This window comes from Natrix helvetica, assembly GCF_964273705.1.
Source record: "Natrix helvetica genome assembly, chromosome: 2".
NCBI classification, from domain to species: domain Eukaryota; kingdom Metazoa; phylum Chordata; class Lepidosauria; order Squamata; family Natricidae; genus Natrix; species Natrix helvetica.
The window spans coordinates 132,585,006-132,611,954 of record NC_138552.1 but is presented as its reverse complement, the minus strand read 5'-3'; the positions used below and the strand labels follow the sequence as shown (position 1 = coordinate 132,611,954).

The following is a 26,949-nucleotide window of genomic DNA, read 5'->3' as shown; positions in this document are numbered from 1 at the left end:
TTGGTGGGGAAAATGATTCATTTATGGGTTTTGTTCTATGGTAGTATTCTTTTGATTCAACAGCAGATTGTTAATAGAGCATGGGAAGGCAGAAATGTTACATGTGTTGTTAAATTATATTCCAAAAATTTGGAAACTGCCAAAATAGGGAAAATATCTAATATGCCATGTATTTGATCCAGCCAAAATAGTTTTATTCCAGTGTAAAGACTGAATTATCTCTGATATGAAATGGTTGATACTAAATTTTTGTTTTATATAAATTTATTTCAACATTATTCTTTTTGTCTTGTTCATTTATGTACATTATCTTTTTCATGTGTATGTATATGTGTGTGTGCCTGTGTGTGTGTGTTAAAAATAAGTAGGAAATAATATTCATATATAAATAGCCTTTTTATTTTATATATTTTATACATTGGTTAAAACATATGCACATATACACAAAGCCACATGCAAAAATTTCTATATTTTTATATATTTTATACATTAGTTAAAACATACACACATATACACAAAGCCACATACAAAAATTTCTAAGAAGAATCTTCTAATTTGTAATAGCTAAAGATTTCAGAAATCATGATTGAAGATTAAAGATAACTTCAAAAAAGAATAGAGCATTGTGAAATATGGTTTCCAGAAATGAATATATTGTAAATTGCCATCAATTCTCTAGTTAAACTACTAGTAATTCATACAGGATTGTTTTGACAGAATAAAATGAAAAAGTCCTGTTCTGCTCTGTTCTGTTCTCCCAGAGAAAAGAAGGAATGTGAGTGTGTGTGAATGAATGAATGAAAAGGGAAGAAAGAAACAACAGTACTGGAATTTCTAATTCTAATTACACATACTCTAGAGAATTAAATTATTCTTGAAACTCCTTATGGAAATCTCAGTAAAGAGGCAGAATGCATTTAGGTACATAAAATCTAATTAATTAAACCGATTAAAGTTAGTTAATTGAATAGATTAACATTTATTATAGAAACCTCTATTAAAGTTAATTAAACAAAATGCCTATTAAATACACATATGCTTACACTTTTTAAAATTAATGACAAAAAATCAATTAATTGAATAACTTAATAATTGCAGCAAGCCTATTGCACTTAAAAATCTATGGAATGTAGAGACCCAATCCTACTAACATTATATACCAATTGCTTTACTTAGCATTCTCCTACATCACTCCAGAGCTTACTTGTTTTTGCATTCTGTCTACTTCTTAGTTAAGCTACCGATGCATTATGTCTTTTGTATAATAAATATTAGCCAGCTTGTCTCAGAGATTGACATTTGTTGGGGCCAAGAGGAAGTGACTTTCCCATGTCACCCAACTGGCTACGGTGGATTGGAATCTGGTTCTTTCTGCTCCTAGTACAGGGGGTTAAACATGCTGGTTCTTGCTATACAACTGTAATAAACAGGTATCTTATATAAATAGTATATAGCAATTCAACTTGTTCCTTTTACCCTTTACTATTTTGTTGTTTTGATAAGTATGTAAGAGGACTAAGTGCCCATATAACTTTAGAAATTCATGATTAAAATGAGTTTGTGCAAGGTCTGCTTCATATATGACTTCTCTCTTCAGCAAATGACTTTATACTTCAGTTTTGTAAATATGATCCTGATAAATTTATAAGTATATAGTACATTCTTAAGACATTTCAATTTCAAATTGAAGGCTGTCAGTCATTCTGGAATTTCAGTACCAAGTTATTCCAAATTTAATGTTGAAATTTAATACCGTAGTGTATTAGGATTAAGGTTTAGTTAAAGGATATATTCAATAGTACTTCATTTTCCTTCCTTTGAATTGATTATTTATACAATGTAATTGGTTGTGTGACTCCCAGCGACTTGGTAGTTTACAATTAAAAGTTAGAAAACAAAACCTTGTGAACTCCCAAGTTTCTTCTTTCTGCTATGTATTCAAAATGGACAGTGATTAATATACCGTATATAATCTCTAGCAATACTGAAACACTACAAATGAGTGCCAAACCCAGATTCCAAATGAAAGGGAGCGACCCATAGCAAACTCATTGGATCATTTGAGGCTGAGTAGATCACTGCCCCTGCAGCAGACAAAAGCAAATTGTCCAGATGGAAGGTCGGAGCACCTAAAATCACATTTACAATCCCTCCAATGCTGGTAGATGATGAGGCATATGATTATGTGAACATATCCTTGGAAAAGAGTTAATGGGGCATCTTCATGGACAGGCATCTTCATGGAGACAAGGAGGATGAATAGACATAATCCAAATCTGATATGTCTTTTCCTACGACACTATAGTTACCTGAAATACTGCAAGGCCCTACTCATTATTCTTGTCAAGAAGGTTTATACATCAACGGTCTTCCTGAAAATGAGAAATGTATGTCTAAGTCCAGGTTTATTTAATGAAGTAGTGAGGTGAATTTCTCTTAGGAGACCATTCTAAAGCATTGTCACTGAAAAATACTATCACTGCATTGAAGCAAATTAATTTTAGGGCTTCTAAGACAATATAGCTCAGAATGATTAACAGTTTGTACAGAAGAAGAAAATCCTTCAGATAACTGGGGTTTGATGGTCATCAGCAATTTAATTTATACCTGGCAACAAAATCATCCTGATTTCCTTAATTGACAGAATGACTACCTATTGAAATTATGACAAAGTTGTTGTTGCTTTGTTGAGAAGATGGAAAAAAGGTAGGCTGAGCTTTTTAGCTGAATATAGAACTGGTTGAACATTCATACCCAAATGTACAGCACAGTGAAGGCAGATAAAGGTAGTAAGTGATGTAACACAGGTCTTCATTCTGCTGTGCTGTTCAATATATTTGGAAGTGTTAAAAACTATCAAATGTTCAGAAGGCATGGTGGATGATGGATGATTCCAACATAAAGATGGGATGGGTAACAAACATCTTAAATGACAATGTTAAGATAATGTTTGGAGATTGCTGTTTTTTATTACTTTAAAAATAAACACGATTACTTACTGATCAGATACAATTCACTTACAGTTCACTTATACAATTCTGCAATTATTGGATGTTGAACAAAATACAACTTGTATTTTGTAAATAAAAATAATGATTTTACTTGACATCTAGGAAGAGGAAACATATTTTTGGTCTGTATAATAAAAGACAAAATTGACCACAGAATGTTACCATTGTGGCAATGCTGACTGGAGATGTGTGATGCCTATTAAGAAATAAAATATTAAAAAGCACAATGTGGTATATGATTCTTTTAATTATAATTTGAGAGGAAAGTACTGTATTTTTGGAGTATAAGAGGCACCGGAGTATAAAACACACCAAGATTTTGAAGAGGTAATTTTTTAAAAAAGGTTTTGCACTCTGCAGACCTCCCAAATCCTCTGCATGCTTCATTTTTTTGTGAACAACGGGGCATGCAGAGATTTTGAGAGGCCTGCAAAGTGCTCCTGGGGGCTGGGAGGGGGGCAAAAATGAGCAAAAAAGATCTGTTTTTTGTGAAAACGGTCCCGTTTTTTACCAAAAAAAGGCCATGCATAGCCTTTAGGAGGCTTGTAGAGTGCTCTTGGGGGCTAGGGGGGGGAAATGAGCAAAAACTGGCCCCCAACCCCCAGGAGCACTTTGCAGGCTTCCCAAACCCTCTGCATGTCCATTTTTGTGAAGAGGGCGGGGTTTGGGGAGGCCAAAAATGCTGTATTCCGTGTATAAGATGCATCCAGATTTTCACCCTTGGGGGGGGAAGGTGCGTCTTATACTCCCAAAAATACAGTAAGCATTTATCTCTTCATATGCACAATTTATCAAAAGATTTAATAGCTGAATCAAATCATAGTATAGATAGTGTTACATAGTGTTTGAAGGAACATATATTTATTCTATCTTGAACTAGTTTAACTTCTTGCAGTCCTGTGATGACCTATGCCTATTTCTTCTTCCCTTACATGTAATATTAATATTAAATTCTCCAATACAGGTAGTCCTTGACTTATGACCACAGTTGAGCCCAAAATGTTTGTTGTGAAATTTGTTAAGTGAGTTTTCCCCCATTTTATGACCTTTGTTGCCACAGTTAAGTGAATCACTGCAGTTGTTAAGTTAGCAACACAGTTGTTAAGTGAATCTGGCTTCCCCATTGACTTTACTTGATGGAACCTTGCAAAAGCTGATCACATGTCCCCGCACACCGCAACTGTCATAAATAAGAGTCAGTTGCTAGGCATCTGAATTTTGATCACATGATCATGGAGATGCCACAACAGTCTTACATGTGAAAAATGGTCATAAGTCTCTTTTTTCAGTGCTGTTATGACTTTGAACAGTTACTAAACGAACTGTTGTAAACTGAGCACTACCTGTCCTGTGTTTGGCTCTGAGTAACAGATGCTATATTAATTCCTGTGTGGTTTCCAGTCTTAGTGCATGAAGCCTATAAGCCTCAAACAGGAGATAATGTGCTTTGAACGGAATCATCTGAATATGGCCATGGGATGAAAGATCTGAAGTGAAATGCTCACTGGAGGTCAGGTTTTTTTAAAAAAAATGTTAATGAAAATAATACATGCAGTTCTTTTTCTGTTATATCACATAATTGGCTGTCACTGCAAGACATAATTATCTGCATTGCCAAGACTGCTCAGATAATATAAGGCAAGCTTAGTTAGAGAGCATCAAAAGAGAATTTACAAAGCTTGGAAGGCTTGGGTGTTTTTAAATTATAGGGCTTGTTTTGCTATAGATGTAACACATTCCAAATATGATTGTGTGTAAACAATTTTTTTTGAGGCAGGGAGCAGAAATATAATGAAACTGAAGAACTTAAGTTGCTGAATGATACTGTAAAAGTTACTGATTTGCAGTAGGTCTTTAAGAACTGAAGTGGGATATTTCTTATTAGTGTTGCATATTACATTAAAGAATAGGGAAACAGAGAATTCTACACCTGAAGATGGAAAATAGGAACTTTAGAAACTAGGAAAACTGAAAAAGCATGTAGTGGTGGTGAAAAGGCTTTTAGTGATAGTTAAAATCAATTTTCTACATAATTACTCAGAGCATAATGCATATGGAGCTCTCTCCATATGAGAGAGGGAAAGAGATATTAATATAGTATGCTGTATTGGTACATTCTTTTTTTATCATTACTGTTCCTGGAGAATAGAGAATTAAGCTAGTTTCTAGTAGCTCACTATTAAAAACCGTTCTGTAATCAAGAAATCTGTAATCAGATACATTTGTTTTAGGAGATGTAAGTTTTACTGTACTGCACAAAGTGATAGAAATCATAGAGGGTGTTTTCCTCCATGGCTTATAGCTTATTGATGCTTGGGCAGTCAGGAAACAGATACATCCGAGTGCAGTGAAGACTGAAATTAATAACGTCAGGAATAAGCATCCTGACACCCCACAAGATCATTAACTAAATGTTTTGTAGATTCTTATCACAACTGAGGCTGGAAAAAAAACCCGAAAGATGTTGCAATGGGAGAAAGAGATTTAGAATTTAAACCTTGGAGCAGATACATACTGTATATGGCTTGATCATCTGATGACATTCTGCAGATGGAATAAGGATGTCATTTTTCATTATCCTTATTGCCATAATGAACCTGAACTTGTATTCATGACTGTTTCTATTTGTTTATCTTCTTTTAACATTATTCTAAGCATCTCTTCACCCATTTCACGTGCTTTATGACCACGTCTAATTGTTGTTAACCAAGGACCATCTGGATTATCAGCATATTGATTGTACTTTACCCATGCTGACAAGTGGCTTTGTCTAGTGACTTCACATAAATGTTAAGAGAGTTAAGACCTGTGGCATTCTGGAAAGTGAAAGCCAAGGTCTAGATAATTTCCCTCCTACCATTAATTTGAATTTTGCTCCAAATTGTTATGTATACTAGCAAACCAGTGGTGATTTAGCGAGGATGAGTATTTTCACAGGTTCATTGGAAAACAAGCATCTCTATATTAATTGGATTTGGAAGAAATCTCTAGACTTCTATTGGATTTACTGTTATACAGACTGAAATGTTTCATGCAACTGATTTGTATGCTTTACTTATGACAGGAGACAAATTGAAAACTAAGCTTTTATATTTTCAGTAAAGAACGGGTGGGGCAGCTTTGTACATGAATTCTAAGTATTTAGGCTGGGTAAAGCATTTGAATGAGTTGTTGTACAGAGTGTGAGACCATAAACAAAGAGCTGTATAAGGCCCCCAAATCATTTCAAGGGTGATAATTTCAGCACAGCATTTTTAAAAAAAAAACAAAAAGTGGGAATGGCTTGGAGAAAGTTTCTGGGTGACTGACTCCCATCCAAATGCATAAAAAACAACACCTGAACACCACTGAAAAATTGGCTGAAACACTGCTGCTAGAATTAAGCAGAAAAGGGAATTAATATTGGCCATACAATTTTTTGTTCAAAACAATGGAATAAATATGAGGAATATGGCTTTATTATGCATCAAATTCATTGATAGACTTCCTGAATTAGCCAAGAGAAGGTAGCTGATCGTAGCAAAAAGCATTCCCATGATACTTGAATTTTTCTTTTTAATTCTTATACATCATTGAGCATTCTTATTAGTGACTGTTAAGAGGTGAAATAAAGGTAACATTAGCATGATAATTCTGTATAGTTAGTTTTATTAATTTATGGTGAATGGTTTAGGTAAAAACATCTTTATAACAGGTCATAATTTGTCACTTTCAATAGACCAGTGAGTATGGTCAATACACTTTCCCAAGGCATGAAAATGCAGTTCATTCTTATAAAATGTAATAATTCACTGAACTTGATTTGTTTTGTCTGGAAATGAGTATTTAATGTAGGATTCATAAAAGTAGGAGACATATCATCCACATTAAATTGATTTATAGGGATAAAATTTAATGTTCATACTTTTTTCCAGAAATTGTAGCCTATAATCTTTGCTTCGATATTTCAGTATGATCCCTATAATAAACTTAGACTCATAGAGATCATATCCTTGAGATATATATGTAACAAAAAATGTATTTACTCCCCAGAAAGCCATAGATTGCTCCTCATTAATGGGCAACTCTAGAGATAGGAGTAAATTAGACAGGATGATGTCTAACACAAATGTTTCATAATTTATACCTACTAAACTTAAATTATAGTTGGGAGAGCAATACATTTGTAGATTTCATTTATTGTGCCCCCCTTGGAACAAGACTAATTGATTACTTAATATTCTCTGGTGGGATGACAGATATAATCTCTAATTTTAATGTGAAGATATCCCTGAGTAGTGATCATTTTCCTCCAAACCTGTGTCAAGCTTTAAAAGGAAGATAACAAATATAAAAAAAATGTTGCTATCCAGAACTTCCATCAAACTGCAAATTATATTCATGTAAAATGGACAAAGAAGAGGGAAAAAACAATAAAATGTTTATATAAATCTTGTAAGGTTCATAGTTTATATATTTTCTTAATTGATTAAACTTCCCCAGAAAGGATCTGTAATTTGTACCTTAGGTTAATCACTATATTCAAAGATGTACTAGCCAGTAAAACTAAATGGGGAATATGTAAAAAAAAAATCTCAATCGTGGTTTGATGAGGACTGTATAAAAGCTAAACGTTCCCTAATTGAACATTTAAAATTATATAAGAGTAAAGACTGTCCACCGTTCCTGAAATATCTTCAGGAGCAAAAAGGGGAGTATAAAACTACTGAAAAGGAAAATTACTGTTTTCAGTCTTCAGAGGTCCGCTGGAGCCTGGGGAGGCCATTTTCGTCCTCCTGGAGGCTCAAGAAAAGCCTCCGGAGTCCGGGGAGGGCAAAAACGCGCCCCTCCCCAATTGTGGTGCAGGAGGCAGACTAGGCCATCCCCACCATGGCCACACCCACCCAGCAACCGGGCAGAGAACCCCTTGCTAAAATTTTTGAAGCCCACCGCTGTCTTTATCTGTACATATTTGCTGGGAATTAGTGGACTGGTTAGACGAAAAGATCAGGATGGACCAGTGCTTGATCCTACAACATCTCATTGAGTAATATATATTCCCCACCATCACCACAGGAAACACTTTATATGGGATTTTATTGATTTTAAAATAGGCTTCCATAGTTTCTAGAGAACCAACTGCAGCTGAAACTGGAGAGATCTTTTGATACATGCGTATTAGCATTCACTAAATTTCTGCATAAGAGTGACATCCAAATAAGCCTTTCTGACCTGGTACCTACTTCTTATAAGAATTAAAGCAAGGTGGTATCTAGACCTCTTATTATTTTCTATATTAATGATATGGTGACAAGACTTGCAAAATTAGAACATTATTTACTAAACCTGGCTGGCAGGTGATGTAGCCAGCGTTTCTGCTGCTCCTATAGGTTTGATAATCAATTGCCTCTTGCTGCATTGACCATGATTTAATTATTACTTATAATTGTATAATTATGAAGTATATAGTCTTTTCAAAAAAAGCCTTCTGGACACAATAATAGATAACAAATAGCAATGACATTGAAGAAATTCAGGCTTCAAATACCTTGCCGTGAGGAAGAAATTGAAACTGTGGGTAATGTGCTTAGCCTTTTTAATAGAAATGTATGAGGTATGTATATTTCTCCATATAAAATGTAATATCTGGGCACGCCTGAGGCTGCTTTTCTTAGTCTTTTTATTAGCTGACCAGGTGGCAGGGATTTCAAACAATGTATCCCGATTCTGGGTCAGAGCTACCATTAAACTACTTTGTCAAGTGAGGTGATGCTGAGCCTTCATTAGGTTTCCATTACTCAATATCCTTCCTTCCACTGACTTCCATTTCCCCCTTCTCTTTTTAAAGACCATTTTGTGTTTTATTTTGCTATTTTATTATAATTAGTTGTACCATTATTATTTTAATCTTAAGGGCTTTAGCAATTACTAGACCTAATATAGGTTAACATAGCTTTACCTCCTTGTAACATTTTATAAATTTTAAAATTACTTGTCCATTTATAGTTATCTATCAGAGTTATTTATAGCATTTGGATTATTCATTGTAAAATTAATTGTAATTTTATGGGATTCCTTTGCATTTTAATTTCCATACTCTTATTTTTTCCCCAATAATAGTTTTATCTTTACCTTATTTTTATTCCATCAATAGGGCTTTGTTTTTGTTTCTACTTTAGAGTAATTATTAATTTTATGTTGGTCTATGACCAAATTCCTCAGAGAAGCAAAATTGTTCTGTCCTATGTGGCATTTTATTAAAAAAAAACTTCTTTCCTATTCATTATGAATAGGAAATATGTTTGTTCCATTTCAGTTCCTAAAAGCTAAGTGGATACTAGTCAAGTGCTATTCAGTTTTAACATTGTGTTATTTTTGACCCATTTTTAATACAGATTTAAATGATGAACAACATAAATTAACAAAACATTAGAGAATCACAACTACAATAATAAAATATGTAAAAATACGTTTGATAAAAGTAGCAACAAAATTGAAAAGTGAAGGTTTTAACAAACTTCCAGAAGGCTGTTAAATAGGAAATTAGAGAGACTTTCTTCTGACCAGAACCTAAGCAGTCTCCAAAAATGTTCCTTCCCTAATCCCAAACAAATAGGCTTCATGGTTTGATTGGAAGTACAAGAGGTTCTCCAAAGTTGATCGATGCATTAATTTGGGAGATTAGAAAACCGTGCAACTGTTTCATTAAGAAACTCATTCTGGATATGCTATTGTTAATAAATAGGCTAAAGCCTTTTGGATCAGTTTCCAAAAAGTCTTCAAAGGCAGACCGCAGAGAGTGGATCCTAGTTCTGGCTCAGGTTTATTTATTAAGAGCATTTCTACTTTGATCCAGGCTGTAGGCTCACATTCATTGTCATATTATATTTAGGCAATAGTTCAGAATTTAAGCACCCTCACTGGAATAATATGGAAAAGTGAGTGTGTCATAGTGACATTAAGTTTCTCAAAACACCAAATCACCCTCAAAAAGTGCAGGGGGACAGTATAGAACTCTGAATCTTTATTGGCCAATATATAGGAATTTGAAATTTTCAGCAGTATCTTCCTAGATCTACTTCTCAGAAAGAACTGAAGTTACTGCAGAATATTCCACCCAGAGTTGCCTACCCAGAAAGGCAAATGAAAAAATAATGAATCATAAGAGTGATGATAGCCTGTATATTAGAAACCTTTAACATTGCTGCATTAAGACAGTTTAAAAAAAGACTGAAGATTCAAGAACATTGATAACTGGCCCACCAAATTTGTAATGCCACACCTTCTACTTACTGTTTCATAAAGAGTGGGCGAACAGATATTTTGCTATCAATACAGGGATAGTTGATTCCCCTTGAGAATAGTATACATAAATTCTCATGTTCAAGATTTTCAGGTTCACCTTTGGTTCATATAAGAATTCAAGAGCATAGGAAGCAACAGATAGACTCAGGTTAATGCTTAGATCAATACAATTTATTTTTAATACATTTGTATCCAATCTTTCTTCAAGGACAAGAATGGGCCACATTGGGTCCCAAGAGCCCCCCTGGGTCGCAACACCAACATTTAGTGGCAAATCACTGAATATTGCAGGTTCAGTTTCCGGAAGGAGGAAAAATAAAATAAAATTCACTGTGGAAAATCCCTTACTACCCCTTAAAAAAAGGGCAATCCCCTCCCCCTCTTCCCTTCCCCCCCAAGGTAAATGCAGCCCAGTCTGTAAAATAATTTTCTCTCTTGCTCTACAATAATAGCCCTACTAGTGAAGTAGATGGTATTGAAGATAATGACTAGCCAAAAAGCTAAGAAATCGTAATAACAGAAGGATGGATCTGAACCTGTCCCACTCAACTTATTTCTTTCTATATATCCTGTTTCTGTTTTGTAATAAAAAGTTCAGAGAAGACTGCTTGTTAAATACTATGCTTTTCTGTAAATGCAGGCAATCATTCAGATTTGTTTCCGTAATTTACTTGGTTGGTTCAGTGCAGAATGGAAAATTTGAAGGTATTCCATCATATAGCACTTTTTAAAAACACACATACCTACACACACATACATATATGTATGTGTACTGTACAGAGGACAAGAAGAGCACTTATTTTTCTGTACTTCATTCTATAGCTTATTAAGCTTTAAGATCAATATCTTTCTATAGTTAACTTTATATTTGTGAAAACTTCGTTTCCAATTAAAAATGGAATACATCTGACTTTGATAAAAGGCACATACAAGATTGGCCAAAGGGTGTAAAATGCACTTTGGTTTTCATTGGGGGAAAACAATTACAGCAACAAAATGTCTTGGGTATTAAAATATATCATAGCTAAGTAGGTGAACACGTCTTCACTTTCATGTCTATTAAGAAATTTCCAGATAACTATGACAATAATGGGCAATATTTTTGATGACGGTTAAAATACGTACGCATCTGTGTTGTATATATTTAACTGGATATTCAGATAAATATATGCTTTAGTGAGATTAAAATAATTGTCTCTATTATACAGGTTCTAGAGGGTACATAGATTTTAAAAGTTTTTTTCTTTTCGATTTTAAGACATTTAGGAAACTTTTACATTTTGCTTTCTGGTTTCCACAGATACAATCATTATTTTAACAATTAGACGCAAGTACATTTTTGTTCAGTAATGACAAGATTGGGATTAGACATGTGCAAAACATTCTCTGCATGAAAGAGATGGTTTCCGGGACTCCATATCCAAACTGAAACATGTATATCGCTCTATGCACAGAATGAATTGGTACTGTTTTGTCCAATAAGTAATTTAAGGGGTGGTGAGGAAACCAAGTCCATAAGGAATTGATAGAAGGGAAAAGAGGGAAAGACAGAGAAAGCTGAGACACTGTGGGATCTCATTGAGATATATACTGGAAAATCAAGAAAGTGGGCAGTCCAGTGAGATATACTGGACAGGAACAATGAGAAGAAGAGGGGATGATGTTCCCCAGCCTTGATTTACTCTCCCTGTGCAGATTTGTCTGAAACAGAACAATTGAAGTGTTCTAAGTTTCAATGCTATTTAACTCTTGTCTGGCTTTGAATGGTTTAACAGATCATCCTACCCAATCCTCCTGTAATACAGTGGTTTTGCTATTTTTTTAAAAAACCTTTTGCACGCACATCTCTATTTGCATCAATGAAATGTGCTTGAATGCATCTACCTTATGAGATTTCAATTACTTGTAGTTTTCAACAGCTATTTTATTGTTTATAACTATATAACCGGTATTGCCCACTACTTTGCTATTTAATTTATTAAATGCTCATTGGTTTAATATACCCAGGATTGTATTTTTATCAATTTTGTAGCCATTTTTTTAAAAACACCTTTAACGGATACCAAAGTGAATATGGCCTGTGCTTATACTTACAAGGATCTCAAATGTAACGGTCCTGATTGTTCAACACAGCAAGAAAATTCACTTTCACAGTCAACAAGTCATCTTACTCAGTTGAACACAAAAGTTAAATGGTTTGTAATTTCAATAGTAGGAAGGAAAATACAGTACAAATTACTAAAAAATACTAAAATATAGAATTGTTTTCAGGCATCCTCGCTACATTAATCGCAGCAGTCACCTGAAATTTGAAACTTTTAATAAAAAGTTCTTAAATATAAATTATATGGCAAATGTACAATACATTGCTTATACAGTCTTTTAATCCAGTGTTCTGTAGTACTCCAGCAACCAATAAAGTTGCCTTCCTTTGTGAGAAAAAGTAACTACCCCAAGTCTTCCATTTTCTTACTATCATGAATGTGAGTGATCTGAATCAGGTATACCGCTGTCTCTGTAGCTTCTGTTACTACTGCTTTCACTGTGGTTGTTTTTATATAGATTCATCCCATTAGGTGGAAATATGGTATGTATTACAAACTCCTCTTTAGACACTTGCTCATTGTTCAGAGAGATCATCTGAAAAGAAGTCTCCCTGATTTCTAAGATGGAATTGTCCTTCTTAGTTCCAGCCTCAGCATAGTCATCTTTTCTTCGCCGTCCTTTGCTATAGGTACAATTTCTTGAGAACAAGGAACCATTCCTGTGGACATACCAGCAAACTAAAGCAAGCAATGCTATAGCTACCAGAGCCACTGCACCTCCTATGATGGCAGCTAAGGGCAAGTTAGAATTTTTGTATGGTTCTTTCTCTTGTTCATGGTTTAGGGTTGTTGTAGGATTGTACATTCTAAGAGGAGCAGTTTCGGTCTCTATACAGACAGGAGTTTCATCATATAGATAGAGGTTACTGGTTTCCATGGGAACCATGCATACACGGTATGGGGAATCTGGCTCAAGTGCAGTGAGCAGGTAGTCATTTCGGTCTCCTGTAACAATGGTTTCAGTTATAGATCCAAAGGCTGGGCTGTGACCCATTTTGAGCCAACTAAGTCTCAGAGCAGTCATGGGTAGTGCAACTTTCCAAGAAATATGAATAGTCTCCGTGCTTACAGATTTTACTACAATGGTAATGATTTCCTGTGCTGGAGAAGCTGTTCTGTAATTTTTATGTGGATTAACAGTCCTTATTTCAGGAGATTTGGTCACAGAAATGGGCCAGTGTCCTTGCACAGGGTATAACGTGTTTGGTATTGAAGCAGTAATTTGGATCGTGCTTACATCATCTTCATCTTTGCAATCAAATAGCTCTTTGTTGAGATCTTTGATAGCCATGCCCCGCACTTTTTCTGGTGCTTGACACATCAGTCCACGTACATTAACTTTGAGAGGCAGGGTCTGCAGCCAATCACGAACCCATTTCATTTTGCACCCACAGCGCCAAGGGTTGTTGCGAAGAAACAACTGGGTTATATTGTCTAGGTCATCAAAGACACCCTGAGGTAAATTACTGAGATTGTTGTTTGACATATCCAATCGATATAATTGTCGTAGATATGCAAAAGCATTAGGTGGTACATGATTGATATGGTTTTCTTGTAGATAAAGCTTTCTCAGATTTGTGCCCGGCAAATTTATTGGAGCTGATGTAAGAGAATTACGAACTAGTGAAAGTTCAGTTAAATTGACTAGATTTGTGAAGACCTTGTCTCCTAATCCGTGATTGCTTAAGAGATTTCCATCTAAAACTAGACGTTTTAAATTTGTGAGATCTTGAAGGGACAGCTCTGAAATTGTGGAAATACGATTATCATCCAAGCGCAGCTCTTCTATTGTTTTAGGCAAGCCCCAGGGAATGGTGCTAAGGTGATTTCGAGAAAGAAAAAGTAGTCTGAGATAAATATTATCCCGAAAGGCTCCATCTTCAATACTAACAGCAGACACAGAATTATCATCCAAATGCAATTCTTCTAGATAAGGAATTTGTGACAGTGAATCATAAGTAATTGTCCTTATGTTATTTTCTTGCAAATGCAATTCTTTGATGTATTTTGGAAGGTTGATAGGGAATTCATCCAAGTTGTTGTGATATAAATAAATTCTCTCTATTTTTATTAAGGTTTTTAACTCGGAAGGAATCCCAGCATTATTAATTTGATTGTTCTGAAGGTAAAGAGTTGTAGCATCCCCTGGAATCCCAGTTGGAATAGAAGTCAATTCACGATCATTGCAGTAAATGAATCCTGCATCGCAGCGGCATACCGAAGGGCATGGTTTGGCACTGGCAAAATGAGGTGCCATTTTGAGCAACAGCCCTATCTTTGTCCAAATAAGGATGAAGCTCCAGGTTACACTGATCATGGTCAAGTTGCAGTGAGATTTGCACACAAACTGGTGCTTAATTTTCAATAACCTAGGAAAGAAAATCAGATTAATAGCAGAATGCAGAGGGTAAATACTACTTTGAAATAAGACAGAAATATATCTAAAATATATAGGATGTATATTTTTCCAGGAAAAGATGCTATTGTATTTCTTGATATGTATGCATGCATTCATGCATGCATGCACACACATATCCACCCATACTATAGGACTTCTTGAATTGTAGTAATATAAGAATGGATTTCCTTATAAGAAATGACAAAACAATGGCATAATTAACTCCAACAAATTTTATTCTGTCCCTTGTTATCCCCAGATTTTATTTTGTTGTGCTTTAGAATTTTTTGTTTCAGAATTTATCCTGTCATTTTGGCAAAAGTCAAAATAATCATCTTGCCACCCCAGAAATTTTAGAGAGCTATATATGATAGATCAACTCTCAATTCTTTGGAATAGAGTATTTGCTTCTGATATCCGAGATGTGGGTTTTAGGATAGTAAATTTGTCACTTTCCACATGGATTAATTAAATTTGTAACTTTCAGTATACAAGTATACATGCAAATGATCATATAAGATCTATCTATATGGTCCTTACGATTGACAGTGAATAGATAGCACACAATAATCAATGTACAGCTGAACAATCTTTCATGAACCATCATGAAATGTGTGTAGCAGTCCCACCTGTTTGGCTGAAACATCTCTGCAAACCAAATCCATATTGATTTCTACTTTGGCCTTGGTTCTATGCTGCATACAAACCGGGAATAGTTCAAATTTAGTGACAGCAATGCAGCTTTTATTTATAATAGAGATATGGACATACCTTAAACATCCATTTTGTTGATCATCAGCATACTGATTACTTTTACGAATATAAGTAAACAATGTCCATATATAATGCATTATAATTATTAGCTTATTTGTTGCAAACTAATGCTAGTTAACTTGTTACACTGTTGTATAAAATTAAGAAGAAACTGAACCAATTTATTGGAAAAAAAATCCAGAAATATTAATACAATAATGTGCCAATCCAAAGTTTCCTATATACTACATAGCTGCTGAGCTAGCTATTTTAGCAAACAGCGTTGCTGTACAAATCTTATAGTAAGGACTGAAACCCAGTTCTTGAATACTGCTTGCATCTAGGTTCTATATAGAAGGAAATATTCTTTAATTTTACATGGTCAATCTTTTATCTTTTTCTGGACACCCTTTTCTAGTATGACAGTGGTTCTTACCTTATTTAAATATATGAGGGAATAGTTTGTGCTTACTAATCCAATGGACATCCAGTTTTCCAGAAAAAGGTTGACTTGGGAGAAATAAATTGTTTAGTTCTCATATCTGTACTTCTTTTACATCAATACTTTAAATTATTCTTATTGGTAAGAGTATATTTCCAGGTGAGCTCCATTATATTCAGTAAGTGTTTTCTATGAAGTTTGAACATGGAACCTAAAAACATCCAGTTAACTAAGAGAAAAGTTTTACAGTCCTGTTACTCTGCTGGAAGAACAGTTCTAAGAAGAGAGAGAGAGAGAGAGAGAGAGAATGTTCCTTATTTTAAGTCTGCATGTGAATAATTTTTTTTGTTTTGGTTTAATATCCTTAATAAAAATGGCATTCTTTGTAATTCTCAGAAGCTTTTCTGTGTTGTATAGCTAGAGATGGTCAGTTCCATGTTTGTAGAAGTATTTGTAGTGTAAGGCTTAAATTATGATGGCTTCTTCATTAAATCAAGGATCTGTTTTTGGTCCGGAATCATTCAGCTGTAAACCTTAAGCAGCAAGTATTTTCTGATAAATCCATCCTTGCTGGGCTCTGTGTTTTATTTAGAACTTGGTCAGAATTTTCAGTTTAAAGTATTTCTTCATTCTGTCTGTATTTCCACGTGCCCACTCCTTTTGGCAGGACTTTGATTTTAATTCAGAGGCTTTTCTTCTTGAAGAAATAAAAATTAATGCAAGTAACAAGGAATTGTCGCAGATATTTCACTCAATCCTTCCCTAAAAAAGTAATAAAAATAAATTAGTTGCCATCAGATAGAAATTATTAAGAGTCTTTGAAAATTGATTTAAAACAAAGATCACTTCAGCTATTGCATGAAGAAGAGTCCAACCAAAATATGACTATGAGCTTAAGTTAACAGAGCACAAGGAATCTGACAAACATGATATGTGACTCTGAAAGATGCAGATTAAGGCCAAGGTTCTTGAATGACCTGTATGCTTCTATTATGATGTTCTACTTTCAAGAAGGCAAACACCTGTAGTTTAAAGTATACAAAAGCATTTTTTTAAAAGTTCAGTAGCTTTTCCCAATATTGTGCTGGCTTAATATCTTGTTGAATTCCTTCTGAATTCTTTGGAAAGTCCTTCCTTTGCTAGAAGCAGCAGCCAGTAATATTTCTAAAGGGTACAGCTAGGTTGAATAAACACACTACATTTTCTATTATCTTGGTGATATTTTGAATTGTAGCAGCATTTTGTACCATTTTATCATGTACATTTTAAAAAAATGAAAAATCTTTTCATTTACATTTCTTACTATCTGATTTGTAACAAGCTAGATTGTGATGCATAGGAAAAAAGATGGCCATTCTGAGAATAGTTATTTAAATTAAGTTATGTATGCATGTGGGTAGTCTACTTTTTCATCTGCAGGTCATAAGTCTTCTTATATGATTAAGACTACTGTCTGAAACACACTATGAAATAAACTCAAGTAAATTTAATAGGACATTTTAAAAATCATAATGCATATCAAGTTCTCCCATTGCAGTTTCAAATTTCTAATCCCAAAATACTAGGTGATTATGCTGACTAATATTTTTACTGTTAGTAATTTATGCACAGAATAAATAGCTGTATGGTTAAAAGACTAGTCAAGCTTTTATAGCATTTAAAAATATTTCTGCAAAATGAATCAAAATGAATTATAAACATCAAAACTGCTTTTCCTAAAAGCTATATAGGTTCACAATTGAGACAATTTGCTAGTGAAGTGAAGTGAAGTGTTTTCTGCTTTCTTTCTGGTCTCTGAGATTTATTTTTCATTTCATTTGACAATTACTAATTAAATCTTTTTTTACTGGTTTTTCCAAAGTATTTTGTCTTGATATTTTATTTAATGTATTGAATGACAATGAATCTGCATATATTAAGAACTTGTTTTCATCATTATTAAAATAATCAAATCATTAGGGTAGTACATGCATAATTAACAATTTTAAATAGATTTTCAAGTCATCATCTAAGCAATTCAATTTATAATCAGTTTTTAACTCTGTAATCCACTTTTGTTTGTTAATGGACACATTTCTTTCAATGTTTCATAATATTTGTTTGTGAAAAATAGTTCCAAATAAATTTTGCAGGAATAATATAACAGGAATAAGAACTACATTTATAGGAAAAGTAAAGCTTTAATATAATTAACAAGGAAGACAGATTTAATGAGATGTCTTTTAAGGAAAACAAGAGAAAAGTATAAAATATATATTTCTGCTTCAGTCGAAGAAAGCAAAGCTTGGTTTTATGAACTGAAAAACATGTCTATTTTCATATGCTTTTAATTTTTCTTCCAGTCTACAGCTTAATATTCAATCTCCAATGTACTGCCAATTTTATATTAACTATAGTGTTGGATTAAAATAAAGGCAATACAAGATAGTTCTTGTGTTTATCAATCTTTTCCTCAAAATTATCTGAAAACAAAAAGATGAAACAAAGTTAGACTCCTTGAAGGAAAGAAAAGATTGTTTCAAAAAAGTGGATTCTCTCATTTCTCTTAATTAGAAAGAGGTACAGTTTTCTTTACTTTTCCCTTAATCTGTTATCCTAGAATTCCAAGAGATCCTTTATGTTTCAAGTTAATGCTGAGAACAGTGTGTTTGCATAATAAAGCCAAGTGAATAGAAGTTTGCTGCCTTGTTCAGTGCTGCCTTTTTTCTGGTGGTGTCCTTACATATTCTTTGACATCAGGTCATTTATAGCTGAGTTTGCAAGATGAAAAGAGAATTGTCCCCCACTGTTAAGAGACACTGTGGCCAGGTTTTTTCCTAGCATCAAACTGAGGCCTACAAATTTGAAAGAGAACATTAATTTTGAACAGGAGGAAGATGAAATTCTGGATGCACTAGTCCACAACAACCCTATTTATGTCTAAAAAGTACTTGTTATTTTGCTGCATTGCACAAAAAGATGTTTTTCTTCTAAGTATTCAGGTGAATTATTCTTATTGTCATATATTTCTATCTAGAACTATGTGACAATATTTTAGGAAATATAATATCCATGTATATTCTAGATAAAATATTGTATGTGTACTCATTATTGATATTCTGATATGGCAGGCTGAATTCATTCTAGCTGCCATCCACAGCAGTGTTTTGGAAAAATATATATCTTTTGGCTATCAACATGATAATAAGTAGAATTAATTCACCCAGCTGTACAAAACTAATTGTTTTGTGTATTTGATTTATGGTTTAGTGTTTGTAGATTAAGGAAAATGTCTCATCCTATTTTGTCTTCAGGTATATTAATTCCTATATGGATTTTGATTAATCATTCTAGAATCACTAGTAAACTTTTTTGGCTATAAAACAGTCTTATAAGGATATTTTAGTTAAACATGACTTAAATGCATCACATTGCTTTCTTAAATTATTATGCAGTTGATAATATGTTTTCTAATTAAACTGCTTGTGAAATTTATACAAACAGTATTTCAGTAAACTGGTTCATTTAAAAAAAATATTGGACAAGGAGGTTAAAATATCCTGCTTGGGGCAAAAGACTATAAAGCTTTCTTGAGAAGTAATCCTCTGTATCTTTCTCTTATTTCAATGATGTCTTCTTTGGTTTATGCAAATAAGCAGCACACAGAGCTATTGTTTCTCTCTGAGATATAAGGATTTGCTCAGTTTTCATTCGATTGTATTAATAATAAAAAATTCTGATGCCAATGGCTTTCCCAGAATTTTAGACTTCTATAAATAATAATACAATGTGAGCAAAGATATCTTCTATCTCAGCATGTCATCCTAAAAATGATAGAAATACAATTTCTTATATTAAAAATTGTCTGGTAAAAACATAATTTTATTTATAAAAATGCAACTTTTAAACAAAATATAAATTGTACTCAAATTTAAGCTTTTTTTGAAAGCATGAAAAATACTGAAATATTGTTCTTATTTAAAAGCAACAAATAAGCAAAAACCAAAAAGACAAATGACAAACAAATCAACCCCCCCAAAAAATCACTTTTCCTAGTTTGGGAGAAATTACAGCATTATCCCAAATCCTTTCCCTTCCAAATATAGCATCAATCTATTTAGCAAGCTTTATTGGCAGATCAATAAACTTAGGACTTAATTTATTATTTTATACTAAAATTCTTTGTGTCTTAAGTTCAATGGGACCAGCTCCAAGTTACTCTGTTTAGAATTTCAACTTTGATTATCTTCCAAATGTTAGAGAACAATTGCCATGATTGGCCAGAAATTCTTAAAAACATTTATTTTTTAATATATTGGTTAGTATATACCTAGAATGAATTCAACACTTGACCTTTGATCCTGACTTAAAGAGATGCCAACCTTAAATAATTTTTTCTAGTTCTTCATACTTTAAATATTCCTACCTTATTATATTTTTGGTTAGTTTATTTCCCAAATACTAACTCTTAATGTAAAGATTTCCAGAACATATTTTATTGCTGAAGGTTGGAACATCTTTTGTTAATTTTAGGTTTTAATTTTATAGTTATGTCTTCTAATACTCTAATTGCTTAGATAGTAATTGGAAGAACACTTTTGTAGAAGTAAGATTGTTTGAAAGCATGGGAGGTCCAGGTGATTAAGATCTGAGAAATAATCAGAATCTGATGTTAAAGTTAAATTAAGTTGGAGTTCAACTTCCGATGCACAAAAAGCACTGCTATTGTTCAACAAATCCCATCATTTAGTGTACAGAAATTAAAAGTTCTTTGTTTGCAGTTTATTAAAATTTTAGGAGAAAACCAAAACAAATTATCTAATAGATTACTTGTTTTAAGTTAAAGGAGAGTACCCTGTATTCCTATAAGCTAAGACTGTTGCTATAACTTGAACACAGAAATTCTGCCCGCTGGGGGGTAGCACACACTGCAAGAAATCTCTACACAGCAACTGCAAAGCTCGCTCTCCTTTTTTAATGCAACTGTCTCGTTTCACTGCTTTAATCACAAAGGCTTCTGGTAGGCAAAGTGTGGAAGATTCCAGAGGAACGAGTACATAGAGCAAAAAGCATTTATTTCTCATGGCGGCTATTCTGTTACACTAATTTTAGAGGGAGATGGTACTCTAAAAATGCAGTTTGAAGATCTCAATAATAAAAATAAGGTTTGATATCAGTAGATGGCCAGTGTTCCTTAATGGAAAAGATAATGAGAGAGAACTAGAAGAAAAGCTGTGAAGGGAAAGAAATCTTATGTGATGAATAGTTCCTAAAGTTGAAACAAATTGAGGAAATTCTTTTCCAGTATAATAACTTATGAATAGGAACCCACAGTTCTCAACACTGGTATTGCAAATGTTGGAAGCTAAAATGTTCAGAAGCTAAAATAGATATGTTTATCTATTCAGTCCAACATTAACTATATCGAGAAAAATACTAGCAATCTTGCTTTCATGGCACATAAGAAAACTTTTCCTAAAACACGAAAGGTTTCATAAAACCTCCTAGTCCTATATAAATGAGTTGAAATTGATATTGCTTTGGAACTAGGGTGTCTTATAGGGCTAGGATTATAGATAGGTTTGAATAATCAAGTCTGTGTTGGATTCCAAATTACAACTTAACTTTTCTCAAATTATTTTAAAGAAGAATAATTGCTTCAAAAAAAAGTGAGAAAATCATTTTTTTCTACTACCTTTGAAAACTTCACTATGGCAGTTTTTAATTATCTAGTGATTTTTGCATTTAATAATAGTTCATGCAAAGCATTTAATTCTAGTTGATTTGTATTAATATTTAAAACAATAAGTGAAACAGGCTTTTCACCCTGATAAATTAAGTAGTTAGATAATGATGGTGGTAAATTCAGTGCTTACCAACTGATTCTCATTTACTGCACTTAAATCAACTTTGAGTGATCCTTCCAAAGTAGCAGTTGGAATAAACCTTTTACCTAAAATCTTAAATACTTACTGATTTTTAGGTTCATGGACTTACAAAACACGGGACTGTTTTTTAGTGGAGCAGTGTTTTCAGTACACTTATTTTCCATGCTCAAAATTCTACACACAGCTCTTGCGCAGATTTAAGCTCTGTATGGGTATGTATATGTGTGTGTAGCTAGACGTTCCTTAGTGATTTACATGTACATGAAGCAATTCAGTGTGAATTTATAATAGTTTAGAAAGCCATTTATACTTTTTTTCATAGGGAATAATGAGTGAAACACAGGACTGTCTTGTCTGCCGAGATTACGGCTCTGTATGGTTCACTTCTAAATAAATGAACAATCACTGGATTATAGTTTAATCAGGATTGAAGGTACTATATTATCAATTATAATATATCCAGTTAATGAAGGAGAAAGCTATTACAATTAGACAATTTTCTGAAAACCAGTAGCAACTAAGCCTTACATTTAGTTCTTTTTAAAAATAGCTTTAAATGAATCTGTTGGAATGGTAGGCCTTTTTTTAAAACACCCTTTTTTGCATACATGTTCTAACGTTTTAATTTAAATCTAAACCCTGTATTTATAATTTTAGAATTATAGTCATAATCTGTTCTTGCAGCATGGAAGATTTTCTCGTTTCCAGAAAATAAACCATGGCAAAAGCTTTTTATACAAAATTCCTAGACTACTGTTTTTTTTTTTTAAAAAAAAACCATGTGGCAATCTCTATTTCATTCTAAAGTATCATTAGAGTTATTGGCTTAAGTTATGTAGCTAGATTTATTGGCTTGTAATGCAGGTCAAATACATTTTGCATCTTTGGCATCACACTGAAGGAAGATTGTTGCATGTACATGTATGTGCGTGCGTGTGTGCATGTGGTGAGTATTTGTGTGCATGTATATGTATGTTAGTCTGCCTTAGGTATTAGATTGCATCAAATATGGGATTTCAGTAGTAATGCAAGCTTTAAAATCTAGGTGTAGCTGTTTGTCTATCCTTTTCCAAGAATAATAAAACTTCTTCCAAGAAGACTAAGATGTTGGCTCTTGAACGAGCACTCATTTTTAAAGGACTATTGATCTTCTTGTTTAGCTATAAAAATAAGTATTAAGGGAACACACATGCCTCATGTACAGCGTTGGAGATAGCAGAAAATATACACACTGAATTTTTGTGTGATCACTATGCTATTTAGCATTTTGTTGAACACAACAGCAAAGTCTACCATTTGATTATTTAGGTACGTTTGTTTTAAACCACAAAGCTCCAGTTTGAACATAGTTTTTAAACCATCCGCTTTTATTTTTATTTTTTTAACTCATAAATGTTCTTTTTGCATTTCATCGTTGTTTTGAAACCGTCTCTCACGCTCCTTATTTTTCGTTCCTCATGCAATGTAGTTAAATGTTATAATCTCTGAATCAAACTTGAATACAAATTATTAAAAAAAAGCAGTGAAAATACTTACCAGCAGGCTGCGGTAGGAAAAAAGAAAGAAAGAAAGCAGCAACAAATCTAGAAATTCCATTTATAAACGCAGGACCCTAGTAATTCCAGCATGGGTATAAAGCTTCTCCGTTTCAGAAACCACAGACAAAAAGCAGCATCAGCAAGCTGTTGTAGGCGCTTTCACTGTGTCAGTTTCCTTCTCCCTCACTAAGAAAGAGCGAGGGGGGATAGCATTCCAGTTACGTGCGTGCAGCCCACCTCCAAAGTCTGAAGTTAAAGCTTTCACCTAACAGTGGTTGAGTAAAGAGGTGATGTCATCAGTGGGTATGGCTTTGGCTCGGCTTCAGAAAGCGTATGAATAAGGAGGCAATCCAAAGTGGGCTACAGACACCAGAGGGCGTCAGAGAAGGCAAATCAAGATTTGTGTGCCAAAACAAGTAAATGAACTGAATTAACTGTTCGCCAGAGTTAGCTATGCCTCCAACATTTAAGTCCTCTTCAAACGAGTGCATTTGGCAACACACTACATAGATATACAGATGGGGGATTTGTTTTGACATGGTTGGGGATATTATATTGAAGACTGGGCACAATTTGAAACGCGCATTCCATTTATTAATTGGTTGCATATATCGGTCGTTCCACTAACCCTATCATAGGCTTTAAGATCTTGTTTGAAGATTATATAATTTTAAATTGCTGCAGAATTTGTCAGCGACTGTTCTTAACAGCTTCTTAGGTCGTAAACCTTTTTTTTTACACGAGAGAAAAAGGTTAGTGTTTAGAATTCATTTGAGGGGATATTTGGTACTTTAGGCAGTTTTAATATTTACCATGAAGGAACAAAAGCAGACGAACCTCTTTACAGATTTTCTGAAAATATTAAGTGGACTTTTTTTTTGACATTATGCTTTTATATCAAACATGGAGGTTGAAGCTGCATCAGAAGCATTTTTGGAAAAAATGGTCAAGGGAACAACCTTGAAAACTAAAATAAATATTGTGGAAGAGCTTTCATGACTTAGTCAAATGCATGGAAATTGGAAACACTTTCAGCTATCCATGTTTCATTCATGCTCAGTTCAGACTGCTGTGTAGTTGGAAATTCTTGTTAGAACAGATAAAGCATTATAGACAATCATGCCTTATCTCTATGATAAGACTGTTTGAATATATCTGATGTTTTCTATTGCAATCTAGTTATCTTTCACTAGTAATTTATTAACTAGATTGTAATTCCTTTTCCAACATCCGCATGTCTTTCCAATGTACTGATCCTAAATCTGGCCACTTGTAGGCAGTTCACTTGTAACCTCAACCCTAACCCTTCAAATATTTGGCTGCATTTTGTGTGTTCAAACCTTATAAACAGCCTGCATTAATCTGATGTTCAGAGAGGACAGTTCTTGGGGGCATCAGAAGAAAGAGGAATAGTTATTAATTTCACAAGAGATCTGATCATTTAAAGAATTCCATAGCTATGAAAATAATTGCAGACCTAAAATATTTGGGAGATAAAGGAAAAAGGAAAAACATTTAACCCTGTCCTCTTTAGAGCGTTACATGCAGATTTTTGCTTAGTATGTTCACTGCAGAATATTGTTCAATAGTTTGCTTTGGGGAATTTCTATTCTGCAAATACTTTTTCGTCTGTTCTAGAATCCTCATTAGTCCATTTAAATCATTCAACAGGTTATCGTGCATGTTATATAATTTCTCTACATGTATCACTGGAAAGTTCATAAAAAGATATGCAGAATGCACATTCAGCTATCTTAGTCAGTGAAGCTTAGCCAAGTGCTTAATGCATCAGTTAGAAATGAAACAAATCTTCTTGAACAATTCCAATGGGTCCTAGAGAAATAATTAGATTTTACCAGGTCACAGCTGGTGTAGAATACTAAAACGTTTTTTAATTTTTTTAAAAAATAGTATTGAGATTTTTCTTTATTTTTGCTTTTATTATTTAGATTCTTTAATATCTATTGATTGTCTATATGTAAAGGTAGAACATACACCACAACACTGGGAAGATTGAGGCTCTGTTAAGTGAAATGAGGTATCATTGAGGCATTATGTATCAGGGAAGTAATTATTTATGTAATTTGTATTTCACTTCTCTTGGCCTACAGTAGTTAACAAAAGGGACAGGCAGTGCAGTGCAAATCCAGGTGTCAGCATGTGGGGATGACAGACTAAATGTTATGACACTCCTTTGGGAGAAAGACTAAAGTAAAGAAATATACTTTCACATTCTTGAAACAAAGCCATTTGGTCAGTTATGTTTAGAGTCTAGCAGTATTTGAGAGGTAATAAATTCTACATTCAGAAATGGTTGTTTAAGAATATGTTGAATCAAAATATTCTTTAATTTTCTAAAAATCTGAATTCCTTTCAGCTATTTTTTTAGGATCTGCATATTAGTACTAGCACTCATATTTTGGACATGACTCCCTATTCCACTCACTTTAGAAGACAGCATCTACCAGCAGACCTTAGATGATTTTGGAAAAGCTCAGTAAGTTCTAACCCAGTGGTCCTCAACCTTCCCAATGCCATGACCCTTTAATACAGTTCCTCATGTTGTGGTGACCCCCAACCATAAAATTGGTGTCTCGGTTCCTAAGACCATCGAAAATATGTGTTCTCTGATGGTCTTAGGCGACCCCTGTGAAAGGGTTGTTCGACCCCCAAAGGGGTCCCGACCCACAGGTTGAGAACCACTGTTTCTAACCAGAGTTGCATTTGGAAGCAAAACCACTGGGAAATTCCAGGGCTATAAACTAAACTGGGAAATTATCAAAACAACCCAAAATAAATCAAAGGCATTGGAAGAACATAATAGCAAATCCTTCCATGTTTTTTTAATCCATGTAATCACTAGGAGTTTAATTTTGATTTGAATGACACTTTATTTATTCCATTCTTCCTTGTTGTACCAGTACACTTTAGTCAACATACATCTGTCTGTACATCCAAACATTCCATGCAAATACAGGTAACCCTTGACTTATGAGGTTCTTTAAAGCACCTAGCTGGCTGTCCTAAAACATGCTGCCCCCCCCCCCCTGCCATGTGGGCAGCAATAATAAAGCTTATATACTGAAGATCTGAGCTTCATTATTGCAGCCCATCACAGATGTACAGATGACATGTAGAGATGACAAATGAAACCTGTCAGTGTACTGCAGAAATGAAACGTGGATCCTTAAGATCTAAGCTTCGTTTCTGTAGCCTGTATGCCTCTTTCGCTTTGTCCACTTAACAACCTCAACTGTGAGAGCCAGGATTGCAGTTGTTGAACAAAGTGGTCACGTGGGCATCTTGCTTAATGACTGTTTTGCTCAGCTGGGGAGAGTCCAGTCCCAATTATGATGGTAAATTGAGGACCACCTATAGAGGCATAATTTTTTTCACATGATTGCATGTGTCTAGACATTCCTGTATTTACACTCGTGTCTTTTTACATTCCCAAACATCACTTTCATGTATGCATTCCTCTGATTACATATAGCCATCAATTATCAGTTCACTCTTGATAGTTAGGTTTTAAGAAATTTGATCTATCTTCC

General features: G+C 33.9%; 2 protein-coding genes across 3 annotated transcripts in view; one reads left to right on the top strand and one right to left on the bottom strand.

Annotated features, from left to right (window-relative positions):
• MACROD2 (mono-ADP ribosylhydrolase 2) overlaps window positions 1-26,949 on the top strand; it is a 1,131,713-nt gene that overhangs the window by 60,069 nt on the left and 1,044,695 nt on the right. The gene's annotated exons all lie outside the window — the stretch shown is intronic.
• FLRT3 (fibronectin leucine rich transmembrane protein 3) lies at window positions 10,318-23,685 on the bottom strand. The gene is made up of 3 exons (XM_081940311.1): window positions 23,397-23,685; window positions 15,988-16,755; window positions 10,318-14,769 (listed from the first exon to the last, which is right to left on the bottom strand). Exon 3 carries the CDS (start codon window positions 14,715-14,717, stop codon window positions 12,771-12,773), a length of 1,947 nt encoding a protein of 648 aa, XP_081796437.1. The 5' UTR covers window positions 14,718-14,769; window positions 15,988-16,755; window positions 23,397-23,685; the 3' UTR covers window positions 10,318-12,770.

Coding starts and splice junctions, on each gene's coding strand:
- FLRT3 (XM_081940311.1), bottom strand. CDS start 14,717: ATGATCAGTGTAACCTGGAGCTTCATCCTTATTTGGACAAAGATAGGG.